The sequence below is a fragment of the Crinia signifera genome, chromosome 4, assembly GCF_055691185.1.
Source record: "Crinia signifera chromosome 4, ASM5569118v1, whole genome shotgun sequence".
In the NCBI taxonomy this organism is placed as follows: domain Eukaryota; kingdom Metazoa; phylum Chordata; class Amphibia; order Anura; family Myobatrachidae; genus Crinia; species Crinia signifera.
The window spans coordinates 171694173-171708306 of record NC_139220.1 but is presented as its reverse complement, the minus strand read 5'-3'; the positions used below and the strand labels follow the sequence as shown (position 1 = coordinate 171708306).

The window sequence follows — 14134 nt, the reverse complement described above, 5'->3', positions numbered from 1 at the left end:
ACTGCAATCTTCAACGCTGAATCAATGGGCCTACATAATAATAATAACCTTTTATAAAGACACACACCAAACAATATGGTACTGAGGGCCTGATTCATATATGTAACAAGCAATTAGGCACAACCACTTTGTACTGCAAGTGGGGCAAATGTAAAGCACTGCGGAATTTGTATAAATAACTTAATAATAAATAAATAATACATGAAACGTGCAGAGAGATTTAGATTTGGGTTTGGGTGTTTTCAAACTGTAATCTAAATTGCAATGAAAACTAAAGCTGTCTAAATGACGCAATGTCGACATTAATGATTTCCTTTCAGCTCTCTAGAACTCCCTGACAAATGATATTGTGAGCAATTTTATAAACAATATAATCTGTGACCACATTCATTAGTATGCTGCCGTGGACGATATCCTCAGATTGAGCTGCGTGTACAGACAATGGACATAGCACACAACTCACTGGAGAGTGCATTGTTAATGATATAGTGTGTACACATGTACGTGTCATTATGACTGGTCATTATCATGCATATAGTTTAAGTTATCTTATAATTATTATGCACCTTATCATTTGTGGGCTACATGTAAAAGCAGCCAGTATGTACTCTGCTCAGAAAAAATATATAAATGTATTTTCCCCTCTTGAATGTCAACATGGTTTGTTCAGGACTCAGGGGGGGGGGGGGGGGGGGGTAAAAGTAATAATATCTGAGTTGCCACAGGTGCGGAACTGGCAACCAGGCTTTCTTTCCCAAAGTCCCACATCTCTGGCAACTCTTGCCCTAATATTTTACCCCCACAACGTTACTGTACTTGCTTTTTTTGCTTTACTTACACATGTATTAGGCGCCAAGTACAGAATCATTACTCTGTACATCAAAGAACAGGTTAACTTGAAGTGATTTAATCTGTTTAGTCACACAAAGAACAAGTAGAAGAAGCTACACAGCCATACTGACATTGTAGCAGAAAGTGTATCTTAACTCTGATCCTTATACAGTATGTCAAGACAGCTGATTTTTTTTCTGTTGAATGATACCTGACCCAGCCAAGTAGACTCAGGGAAGTTTTGTCATACTACTATAGTGCAATTTTAAAGTGTCACAAATCTACCTATTTTTTTACTCCTCTCTGGGAGAAAAGCAAAAAAAAAAAAAAGAATAAAATCGATTACATTTATTAATACATGATATGCAAATAGTTAAAACCAATTAACGAAAATGAAAAGTTTAAAAAGTGTCACATAAAACCATTTGGTACTTGTGTAGTTTCACGGCGCTTCGCTCGCCCACGCTGCGGTCTCGGTGGCTCGCTACGCTCGCCACGCTATCTAAATTCAACTCCATGCCAACATGGATAGTGGGGATATGAACTATCCATGTTGGCATGGAGTTAAGTTACTTTATTTTAGATAGTTTGTGCCGAGTGTAAAACCCGGAAGTAGCACGGCGCCATGCTGGCGCTGTGAAACTACACAAGTACCAACCATTTGTGTCGGTTGTGAGAAGTGATCACCCCTAAAAGGTAGACACTTGAAAAAATGGAAAGGTACAAAAGATGGACTCAAAAAAAAAAGTTGACATGGGAATGATGGACAGAAAAGGTTGGCATTTTCGGGTGTTATTTTGCATGTTTAATAATTAGTGACAGATTCCATATATTTTGAGGTTACCATACGTGCTTTGAGATTATCTTGTTTAAAGGTGTATTTGTTGTATTTTAAAACAAATTCATCCCAGATTTTATTAGTAATGCATTCAGACAAAATATGTGGACAAATATGTGGACAAAAATATGAATTGTATTGACAATGGATATCACTCATCACGGTAGAAAAAGAGAATTATGCAACTTTATTGCTAAATTTCAAGTGCATTCTGCTTCCAGTGAGTACAACACTTGCATTTATTATTTTAGCTGCCTCCACCTTGTGTTGGATAATGCTCACTGCGCCTCTCTTTAACCCAGTGTGTGTACAGCCTAATAAGTCTAGTTATTAAAGGTATTGATGCCAAAATCCTGAAGAAACGAGTTCTGGCTTTTACCTAATTCTCAAGACTCACAGACAGAAATGGCCATTACTGGGTTTCGCCAGGGGTGCCTATACCACAGGTTCTCCTGCAGCATAGGGAACCAACCGTAGTTACCACATATTCATGATATGACAGTACCTGTACCATAGGTAACAGGTGCCATACACAAAAAAAATACTTCTACAAATAAAAAAATGTATTCATCTTACAATGTACTTAAGTGTTATTTTTTTCAGTTGAATCTGCACCTGGAAGTCTGATACCGAGTCCCTACTTATTATTCAGCTGCCCTGATGAATGTATATTCTAAATATCCCTGAAAACAGCTTTTCTAACAGTGCTTTGATTGACGAGAGAAAAATTGTCTTCATGGAACTATTTTTAGATAAATAGATCCCATAAGTGTTAATTGCCCTGCATTCCTCACAGAGCGAACAAAATCCTGGATATCACTGGAGAGTTAGGCTTTAAGAAATGACATAGGACAGAAAACTGGAAAAATACTTTTATTTTGCCTGATAAGGTACTTTTATTTATAGCGAAAATGGTAGACTTTATATCATTTAAGGTTTTTTTTATACAACAGGGGGACATATGACATTAACGTAAAGATAGATGGAGTGGATAGATGTGTTGGTGGTTATGATAACCATGGAAGTTTCGGGGAGTTGGCATTAATGTACAACACACCTAGAGCTGCTACAATTATTTCAACATCTGCTGGAGTAATATGGTGTCTGGTAAGTACTGTGTCATGGACTACAATAAGGTAGAGTTCACAGAAATGTTATTTATGGTGTTCATTATGCAATATAATGTAATTATTTAAATACAATCAATATAAAATATGGCATGTCCAAACCTTCTACTAACTAATCCCATAAATTCTGGAAAGCCTGCCCTCAAACTCTTCATGAGTCTACTTTATATTGGGTCTAATAATCTAGCCTATTTACAGGAATTATTAATGTTTTTATGTACTGATCATTTTGTAATGTCACATGTTCATTTGATTAAACTTCTATAGCATTTTTAAAAGTTATATGTAAATCAGTACGATCAGGATACAAGGAGTTTGCATTATGGTGGCCAATCCCGGGATCGGCGGGATCCTGGGATTTGGCCCCCAAAATGGGGGATTTTATGATTGGACTGCACATGCGCAGTCTAATGCCAGGCAGCATCTGAGCACCCGCTCAGACGCTACCCGGCTTCTTCTGTACCCGGCAGTGTGGCTTTGCACAGTGTGACAAGATCAGAGGTCATGCTGCACAGTCCATCTGAGCCGACTTGATCCTGGGCGTGCTGGCGCCCACCCGCACTGTTCTCTAGTGCTGTGCCTGGCTCCCAGAGAAACATCCCGCACACCTGGCAGCATCAGCCTGTCCACCCACCAACCCGGCTCCCCGTTGCACCCGCCCTGCACATGTAAGTAAATAGAGCGTTTTTTTAAATTAGGGTAGCCAATCCCGGTAAACCCTGGGATTGAGCATTTTTCAATCACGAATCCCAGGATTGAAAAAATGCCCCGAGATTGGCTTCCCTAGTTTGCTTTAAATAAAATGTTGTTCCCCATTTATAGATTGCACACACTGGCAGACCATGATCAACATGTTTGATTAAAATGTATATATCATCAATACTGATCAGATATTATTGGAGCTACTCAAATGTTAATTCAAAATTATACTTTACGTGACTTCTTCCACTTACACGATCAAGAAATTTGCACCATAGGGCTGGCGTTAATGCATATTATTCCCTTCATCTCCCCCCTACTTTAGGTACTTTAGTTTCAGTTGATAGCGAACGTCCCTTGACATACTGTATGCAGAACTTTCAGTAAATATGTGACTCATGTCCTCTGGCGTTTTCCAAAAAATATTGGAGTAATACCCTGGTTACCCTCTTGACATACCCTCTGCCAAAGCACAAAGCAATATCGATTCATTATAACTTTCTCAGGACCATAATAGATCATTTCAGGAGCTATAATATTCTCCTGTGGGAATTTTTCTCCAGAATATATATAGAATTGTTTTTAAACATATATCATAACATATATTTATCCCCACTAAGGCGTTTTCACATGGGAACCATTGATAACCTACTTTCCATTGCTTGTGGGGTTACTCCATCATTCAGTATTTTGGGCATGTAATTCGTACATACGAGGAAGCCATGCTCATAAAACATGTCACATTTACTCGTGAATGGGCAATCTTGGGAGTTTGTGACTCAAATCAATGCATAACTCTGGAAAGTAAAAACTTCTGTTAGCACTAAGTACAGCAGGGTGAAATACAATATTACAGGGCTGTTTGGATAGCACGTTTCTACAATTAACCCCTATTGTTGACTAAACTTAATTTCATATTATAGAATGGAAACCCTTTTAAAGAAAGAAAAAAAGATTATGGGAACCATACATTGAAACCCTATCACTCTCCTTTAAGAAGAAAAACCACCATAGTTTTAAAAATACTACATGATACCTTACCAGACTAGCAGTTGATGTTCCTATGTTGAGTGGGATTGGAAGTTGGTTCCCCAGGCTCCAAGAACTGGATTCTGTTATGTGTCTTAACGCACGCCCACAGGGGGCGATTTAGGTCTATTTTCTAAGTGATCTGAACTGTGGTTCCTGACCCTAAAGTGGGTCCCAACCGTCACGACTCCATGTTGCTGACCATAAGGCTGATGACTTTTCTAGTATTTTCTAATATTTTCTAATATCAATCAGTGATTCAAGGAGTCTGTTGAATTGTCTGTTACTTGAGACTTCTCCCATCATTTTGTGCCTCCACAATGCTGCCATGTATGTGCTGTCTGCTGACTACCATGTGATGTGATGACCTTCTGCAGTAACTTGCTGGGGTCCTGTCATTTTTTTTATTGTCTGATGGGGTCCCAGAGCAAAATAGTTTGAGGACCCTTGGCTTAGAATGTAAGCCCGGATTGCTCTGTGTGTACAAGGTATAGCAATGGCGATGCGCAGTCCCGCATGTCACCATTGCCAGCAGGCCTAGACAGTGCATGCACTTTCCATCCTGCTACGATCGCACCATTTTTTCCTATTAGCGTAGGCGAAACACTGCTCCACACAAATTGCTAGTGCAAAAAAAATTGGATACTTTATGTCACTATGGTTCAGAGGAAATAGAACAGGATACTCAGTAATGTGAAAGGCAGAGATTTGGAATGCCACTATGTGGATTAAGGGTATCCCACTGGTAAGAGGAAGCTTTATTTTTAACAGTGTAGAACCAAATAAAAAATTGATGATCCTTTTTTCGTGTGACTCATCAGGGTGCCCATAAAATGTCAGACTCCCCTTCAAGCACACACTCAGACATCCAGGCATGTTGCTTTAACGCTTCAAATGGCTGATATATGATTGACTACAGGATGGTTAGACAAGCATTGGCTGGTAGATGATGCCAATTCCATGCTTTTTGGTTACATTCTAATGTATATTATATACTGCATTTCTTAGATTACATATAGTGAGCCAAGTTCTAAACTCTTATATCTACAGCACTGGATGTGTTTAACTTAAATGACCTAATAAGGCTACAACAATACTAAGAAGTCTGTACACTGCTCACGATGAGTGTCAAACATCTGGTTTTTCCTTTATTGCTCCTCTCCCTGGTGTCACATTGGGTCAGATGTATCAAGCTTCAAAAAAGTGATAACATGTAGAGTGATAAACAAACATCCAATCTGTTCCTATCTGTCATTTTCAACCCAGTCTGTAACATGACAATTAGGAGCTGATTGGCTGGTTGTTTATTACTCTCCACTTTATGACTTTTTGAAGCTTGATACGTCTGACCCATTGAGATCGCCATTTCTTTTTAGGTCACTAAGCTATACAATAGTGAATGCACCATCCAATTTCATCCAGTTGTTATGTTGTGATACTGGAATGAACAGAAAAACAGAAAAACATAAGTTACAACTTTATTTTTATACATGTTTCATGTGACAAAATGCATAGCGGCGTGACCTGTCAGTGTTTGAGCTTGAGGAGGAACAACCTTGCTTCTGGACATTGCTGAATGCTGCATATGCCACAATTGGGGAATTCAATCTGTTAAAGTTATGGTGGTTTACTGCTGATACTGGTACGCAGTGCATTTTAAAATTTTAATTTCTGCTTATTAAATTAATGGGTTCATGTACTATGTGGGCGCAAACTTATTTTGTTCAATTTTAGAAATACAGTATGTATGTATATGTATAGGATAATCATGAATACGTCCAATGAGCTTAATAAAAAGCGGGGCACTCACCATTTTTCAATTTAAGTCAGCATTTATTCTAGGTCACAGCAGCATAATCTTACAGCAGTATAGTCGACGTTTTGACCCTCTCGGGGTATGTATTTATGTCTTCACAAAGACCCCAAGAGGGTCGAAACGTCGACTATGCTCAGCCGTTATTGATATAGGATTGCCTTTATGGATCTAAACCTTTCTATATATGCTTTGCGCTTTGATTAATGTCTATTTGAATGCATCTGCTTTCTAGCAATGGACCTGATTGTACACTAGCTCCTACGTCCATTCCTGTTCTCTCTGTTTTTTTACATAGAACTGGAAACACACAATTTATGTACAATATGATTAATTCCCCTTTTCTTGTCCTTTTTTTGTGTGTTTTGTTTGTGAATAAAAGGACAGAGCAACTTTCCGGAGACTTATTGTTAAAAACAATGCCAAAAAGAGAAGAATGTATGAAAATTTCATAGAATCCCTGCCATTCTTAAAGTCTTTAGAAGTAAGTTATGCTCTTCATGCGAAAAACAAAAGAGAATCTCACTGTAATGTGACCTGTCAACAATTATATATTCATTGCTTTCAACTTGTCTCTAGGTATCAGAACGTTTAAAGGTGGTTGATGTCATAGGCACCAAAACCTATCGTGACGGAGAACAGATCATAGCTCAGGTACTTATGTCTTATTGGCCAATAAGAGGCATGGGGTTAAACTTACTGAGCAGATCTTTTCAAACCTGTCGCCTATGTAAAACAGTGTTCTAAAGGTTCGATTCAGACTTGCTCGCATAGGTCCAAACTCAGCCCTGCCCCCGATGGTAGGGGACTGTGTATATTCATTAATGCGCAAGTGCAGACCACTGCCTTAATTCGGGGCGCTTGCTGCCTGATTGAAAGGCAGGGGGCTTTCCGGAGTGGACAGAAAAATGGTGGGCATACACCTTAAAAACTCTGGGAGGGCCCCAGGGAACACAGGCTTTTCACAGCCTGCTCGGGTGGGCTGATTACGTCACATGATGCCTAATAGAGGCTTTTGCTTAACACTGACCAATGCTGAATTAGCCCCATTATTAGTTATTCAATGGATTGGTCTTAGCATATTTGCATATGACATACGGTATTATTATGACATGAAAAACTTCTTTCCAGAAAATATGTGATTACTGTAGCTTCTCCCACAATGTAAGCCCATGATATGTGGAGAATTATGTGAGAAGTTTCATATTTCCCTTGCTAATTATATAGGCTGCTTGTATCCTTTGCGTCTGTTTAGCATGGATCTATTAATCTATACCTCCTTGTTAATTGGCACAAAGACACCTGTTAATTACTATCCCGTTGTCTGGATAAACTTCAATTTAACATATTATCCTAGAGGGCGCCAAAATAAAATTGATGCTTTACGTCACTATGGTATTAACACCTATGGTATTACCACCCCCCCCCCCCCCCTCCCATAGACCAGTTACCAGCCAGCTTGTTTGAAAACGTTGATGTCAATTTTCCAGTCTCACCTTCTCTGCTTAAAATAATCGATGCCGACAGTCAGGATCCTGACCAACAGCTATTCTCCACACCAAAAACACATCTAAATAGACAGTCAATAGGTCTACCCCAAAAGGTAGACAGGGTCAAAAGGACGACATGAAACATATCGATATGCAATTGGTTGAAAAATGTCGACATGAAAAAGGTAGACGCATGAAAAAGTTGACATGCGTCTTTCATGATTTTCTTCTAAACCGGCTTGATCTTCCTTCGAGATTCATCCACAGAGGGAGACTATAATAGTGTGCTAAGCCCGAAGTATGGCGAGCAAAGAGTTACACTAATTGGGGGGTCCATGTCGACAGTAGTCGACCTGTTGACCCTGTTGGCTTATTGCATTTTGACCTTTTGGGGTAGACCTAATGACTGTCTCTCTAGACACTGTCTATCTAATAATTCACACCCATTTACTCACCCACGGGGGGCTACTTTATGACACTCTCTTTCACCTTCCTGCCTGTCTTGTTTGCCTACTGTTTGCCATTCTAACTCAAACCCTTCTCTGACAACTTTATTTTATTTGTTCTCATGTGCATGTCTTGTCCTATCGATATGTACACTAATTGTGTTTTTATTTGTAACATCTTTTCTAAATGGCCAGCTGTTCAGTTCCTTCTTGTCAGATAATTGTTATTGCACATTTTTATTTTCATTCCTCTGTATTATTTTATTATTTGACATACTAACTTAAGACAAAACAAAATAAACTTTTATCTATAGCAGTGATGGCTAACCTTAACACTACATATGTTTCTAAACTACACATCCCAGCATGCTCTGCTTCAGTTTTGCTACTTTGGCTAAATCTGATTCAGAGCATGCTGGGATGTGTTGGGCAAAAACAGCTGGAGTGTCAAGGTTAGCCATCAAGGATCTATAGAAAATGTGTACCCTTTTCAGCAAGATATGCTAAATTGTTATATTCCGATTCTGAGATCGAGCAAAGCTGTGTACACACTGGCAGACATATTAACTGTTTGCGTAAACCACCAATAAATCATGACCCTGTCAGCAGGTGTGTACCCCTGATATGTCTGACTGACATTCAGACCTATCATGTTAGCTGTGCAACACAGCCTATAGCCGATATAGCTACAGATGTATTGGTACATCTGACTGTGTGTACAAGCTATTTGCCACCTGCCCATACACTTGCTGCAGGGACTGACTCCTCACCTGGATGGGCACATTTAAATGCCCACCCGGTTGTGATGTGAGACACAACACATCGGGCGCACAATTGGTAAGCGTATATGCACTTTTGAAACATTAAATACAGTAGGTGACCCGTCAGCCAGGTGTGTACCCAGCTTACCTTTGCACTATGGTAAAACTATGTTGCACTGTAGGTGGTGCAGATATAATATGCAGAGAGATTTTGATGTGGGAAGGGGTATACTAACTAAAGTCTAAATTGTAGTGTGAAAATAATGCTGTACAGCATTTGAGTGCTGCATTGAAAGCAGACAGTATTTTCTCTGCATGCAAAAACAAATGAATGTATTTTTACACATGTATTGCAATAGGGGTTTTCTAGGTGCACAGCTACTGCTTTTTTGGACAATGTTTCCAACTCAGAATCAGCCCCTAAATGTGTACGATACCTATTCCTTATTGGCGCATTAATATTTGTATTATTCTTACAGGGCGATGGAGCAGAAAGCTTTTTTATTGTAGAATCTGGTGAAGTAAAAATAACAATGAAAAGCAAGGTATGTTCAATATTATTCGCAGAAATAACTTTGTTAATATTGGGCCTGATTCAGAACTGATCGGACCAATGCTAAGTTTCAGAGCCCTGTGATAGACAGCAGAGTGACATGCCACAAATTGCTTAGCACGGCTTGTACATAGTAGCTGGATTGGCGATTTGTGGCAAATCCATTTGCAAGCTGCTCACCATAAAATGATGTTTCCACTGTGTGCAGTCTGTGCTCAGCCCAGACTGCAGGACAAACAGGTTTATCTGGACCACAGCTGACGTCACACACCGTCCCCTAAAACGCTTAGGCATGCCTGCATTTCCTTGACACTCACAGAAAACAGCTGGTTACCACCCCAAACGCCGGTTTCCTGTCAGTTAACTTGCAAAATACCAGCGATAAAAAAAAAAAGTAGCTAGATTTTATCACAGGAAGACCTCGGGCATGTGCACTACGGGCTGTACGCATGTGCTCTATCGATAATCTCCCGGCCTGCAAATCCGCAGCCGCATGATCAGGTCTGAATTAAGCCCATAGTAAAATAGTCACCAGTAGAGTTATCAGGTCTTTGAAATGCTACAGTATATAAAACCCTGCAATATATTGTAAAATTAGTTAAAAACATTAAAATTGTATTCTTTTACTAAGCCCTGTGCAGTTACTAAGTCATGTAAACCTCCTTCACTAAAACTTATCTGACATCAATACCCACGGTATCATGCTGTATCCTGGGTCTGTGGCTGTATATACATAGCTAGATGCCAGGGGACTCGTGATTCATATTGTGTAACACATTTAAAAATAGATTGTAGTATCACATGTAAGAAGCTACTGTGTGCTGCTCCTTCATATTAGTGTCCATGTGATGGATGAGTAACATGCCATCCTAACCTTTGGTGCCCTAGGCAGGTGCCTAGAGTGACCTAATTGTAGCACCACTTGGACTACAGGAATTCTTACATATTCTAAAAGGAATGAAAGCCAAAGGAATATTCCATGCACAGGCAGATTTGGTGTCAATAGGTTTATTTGTCCTCCCACTCCCCAAACAATATTCTAAATTAGACAGGATTGCCATCTTGGTTGTTTTATTGGTTATTTGATTTATATAGGGGGATATTCAATCACCGGCGAGATGCCCGTCAGGGCCTATTCAATGCTGCCAATGCTGTCTTCCCCGACAGCATTGAGCAGGGTATCTCGGCAGAACAAGCCCAACATTACAAGCTGTCGGGTTCGTTCTGCCGAGAACGGCCGGGAAGTGACGAGCTGCCGGCTGCAGCTCACCTCTTCCCGGCCGAAACCCGCGGCCACGCCCCCTTCTCGCTCCCCGGCAGGCGAGATATTGAATCCTGCCTGCATGTTCTCGGTCGAGCTGACCGAGAACGGGACTGGGTCACGGCGGTCGAGCAAGCTCGACTGCCGTGACCCTCACATTGAATACCCCCCTAAGTGTCCATCTAAGGACCTGGAAGAAGATAATTCCAAAGAATCAAGCCTGCTAAAATCATATCATGTCCTACCAGGGACCGTGAAGAATGTCAGGAATATAGATGAGTACTGACATCTGGTATTTTTGTGTAACACAAGGGTGAATGGTTGTCTCAGGGGAAGTGAGAGTGTTTAAGAAAAATTAAGCCTATCTACACAGTAGAAAATGGTAGGATACATTGTTCAGTGGTGAATACTGACATTTTCCTCCAGGTCAACCACACTGTCCATATAAAGGCAAAAGAGAAACGCCATCCTTTGGAAACAGATGCAATATAAATGTGAGGTGTCTCAAACACAGAATCCATATGTTTTAAATTATTCCTAATCCCTAACCACGTTTTACATTTTGATAAAGGTAGTGTGACACCGCACTAAAAAAATATAAAAAGCAGCTCAACAATGGTGATAGTTTAAAGATAAATAAGTATGAGCGCTACTGTAATGAGGATGAGAATAAATATAGATGGAAAGGGTGAAAAAAGCAAAGTGAAGGAAAAGATTGGAGAAAGCACCGGGAAGAAAAAATGGTTAAAAAGTGTTTACAGCTCTTTTGAGCATGGTGAAATGTCCGTCGGAGTCTGTGCTGTCCCTACCTCTACTGAACAGAGCATGGCTGTGGATGGAGACATGTAGTTGCGGCTGGAAGCAGTGCCGCTCGTCTCGTATCTCTCATTGTTAAGTGATTTGTTGGATTATTTTACAAAACTCACACTAAATTAGCTACTTTGCCATTTGGGCATTTGCTAACTCTGCTATTTTTAAGCTCTTAAATTATACACTGCTCAAAAAATAAAGGGAACACTAACATAACACATCCTTGATCTGAATGAATGAAATATTCTTATTAAATACTTTGTTTACATAGATGAATGTGCTGACAATAAAATTATCAATGGAAATCAAATTTATTAACCCATGGAGGTCTGAATTAAAGTGGAAAAACACACTACAGGCTGATCCAACTTTGATGTAATGTCCTTAAAACAAGTCAAAATGAGGCTTAGTAGTGTGTGTGGCCTCCACGTGCCTGTATGTCCTCCCTACAACGCCTGGGCATGCTCCTGGACAGTCTGTGGTGCCTGGACAGTTGGTGGATGGAGCGAGACATGATGTCCCACATTTGCTCAATTGGATTCAAGTCTGGGGAACGGGTGGGCCAGGCCATAGCATCAATGCCTTCATCTTGCAGGAACTGCTGACACACTCCAGCCACATGAGGTCTAGCACTGTCTTGCATTAGGAGGAACTCAGTGCCAACCACAGCAGCATATGGTCTCACAAGGGGTCTGAGGATCTCATCTCGGTACCTAATGGCAGTCAGGCTACCTGACCACATGGAGGGCTGCCCCCCCCCCCCCCAAAGAAATGCCACCCCACACCATTACTGACCTACAACCAAACCGGTCATGCTGGAGGATGTTGCAGGCAGCAGAACATTCTCCTTGGTGTCTCCAGACTCTGTCACATGTGCTCAGTTGAACCTGCTTTCATCTGGGAAGAGTAAAGGGCACCAGTGGCGAATTTGCCAATCTTGGTGTTCTCTGGCAAATGCCAAACGTCCTGCACAGAGTTGGGCTTTAAGCACAACCCCCACCTGTGATCGTTGGACCCTCATACCACCCTAATGGAGTCTTTTTCTTACTGTTTGAGTAGACACATGCACATTTGTGGCCTGCTGGAGGTCATTTTGCAAGGCTCTGGCAGTTCGTCTCCTGTTCCCCCTTGCACAAAGGCAGAGGTAGCAGTCCTGCTGCTGGGTTGTTGCCCTCCTATGGCCTCCTCCACGTCTCCTGATGTACTGGCCTGTCTCCTGGTAGTGCCTCCATGCTCTGGACACTACGCTGACAGACACAGCAAACCTTCTTGCCACAGCTCGCATTGATGTGCCATCCTGGATGAGCTGCACTAAGTGAGCCACTTGTATGGGTTGTAGACTCTGTCTCATGCTACCACTAGAGTGAAAGCACCTCAGCTTTCAAAGGTGACAAAGGGGGAGATTCTCTAAGAATCTTCGCCCCCCTTCGCCGCCCATCGCATTTATAATTATCGCATATGTTGTAACATATGCAATAATTAAGGCAAAGGACAGCTCTTGCGTTAAGAGCTGTCCTTTGCGGTGAGAGTCGCCGGCTCCCAGCAGGTCCCGGCTGCTCCCCCCTCCCTCACACACCCGGCGCTGCTGCTGCTGCGCCGGGCTCTCCTCCTCCCTGCACCCGGAAGAGGATCAGTGCAGGGAGGAGGTCACAGGTCCGGGCAGCACAGCTCTGTGCTGCCCGGACACAGGGGAGGGGGCGATGCGGGGCGGCAGGAGGTCGGCGCAGGGCGGCGGAGGGTTGCGGTAGAAGCCCATTGGCTTCTATGGGGCATCGCCAGATTTTTCTGGCGATGCCCCCCGCCGCTGTAAACCCAGCGGGGGATGCTTACAGCATCCTAAAATGCGGCAAAAACCCAGATAACGGGGTTTTTACCGCATTTTTCGCTTAGAGAATCTCCCCCCAAAACATCAGCCAGAAAGCATAGGAGCTGAGAAGTGGTCTGTTGTCACCACCTGCAGAACAACTTCTTTATTGGGGTTGTCTTCCTAATTGCCTATAATTTCTACCTGTTGTCTATTCCATTTGCAGAACAGCATGCGAAATTGATTGTCAATCAGTGTTGCTTCCTAAATGGGCAGTTTGAGTTCACAGAAGTGTGATTGACATTGGGTTGTTTAAGTGTTCCCTTTATTTTTTTGAGCAGTGTATGTTCTGCAGCCACATCAAATAGCCCCATCTTTTAGCGTCCGGTGTTCTTTTTTGGTTCTTTTTTTGCCGTAAACATTTTTTTGTGGCAAAAAAAAACAATACAGACTCACACACAATATACAAGTGTCATATATTGAGCACAGTCTCCTCAAGCTTCTTAGTTGTATTGCATTGTAACAAAGGGGGTTATTTTGGTTCACTCTTTCTGACAAAATCCTTCTTAGATGGACAAAACCATGTGCACTGCAGGGGGGCAGATGTAAAATGTGCAGAGAGAATTAGATTTGGGTGAGTTATTTTGTTTCTGTGCAGGGAAAGTACGGACT

General features: G+C 41.4%; 1 protein-coding gene across 2 annotated transcripts in view; it reads left to right on the top strand.

Moving 5' to 3' along the window:
* Positions 1–14134, top strand: part of PRKAR2B (protein kinase cAMP-dependent type II regulatory subunit beta) — a 131208-nt gene that overhangs the window by 99985 nt on the left and 17089 nt on the right. For both annotated transcript variants that reach the window (XM_083182974.1, XM_083182975.1), the window contains exons 6-9: positions 2623–2776; positions 6720–6821; positions 6917–6991; positions 9514–9579. In XM_083182974.1, coding sequence (XP_083039100.1) covers positions 2623–2776; positions 6720–6821; positions 6917–6991; positions 9514–9579 — 397 coding nt within the window. The remainder of the gene's footprint in view (positions 1–2622; positions 2777–6719; positions 6822–6916; positions 6992–9513; positions 9580–14134) is intronic.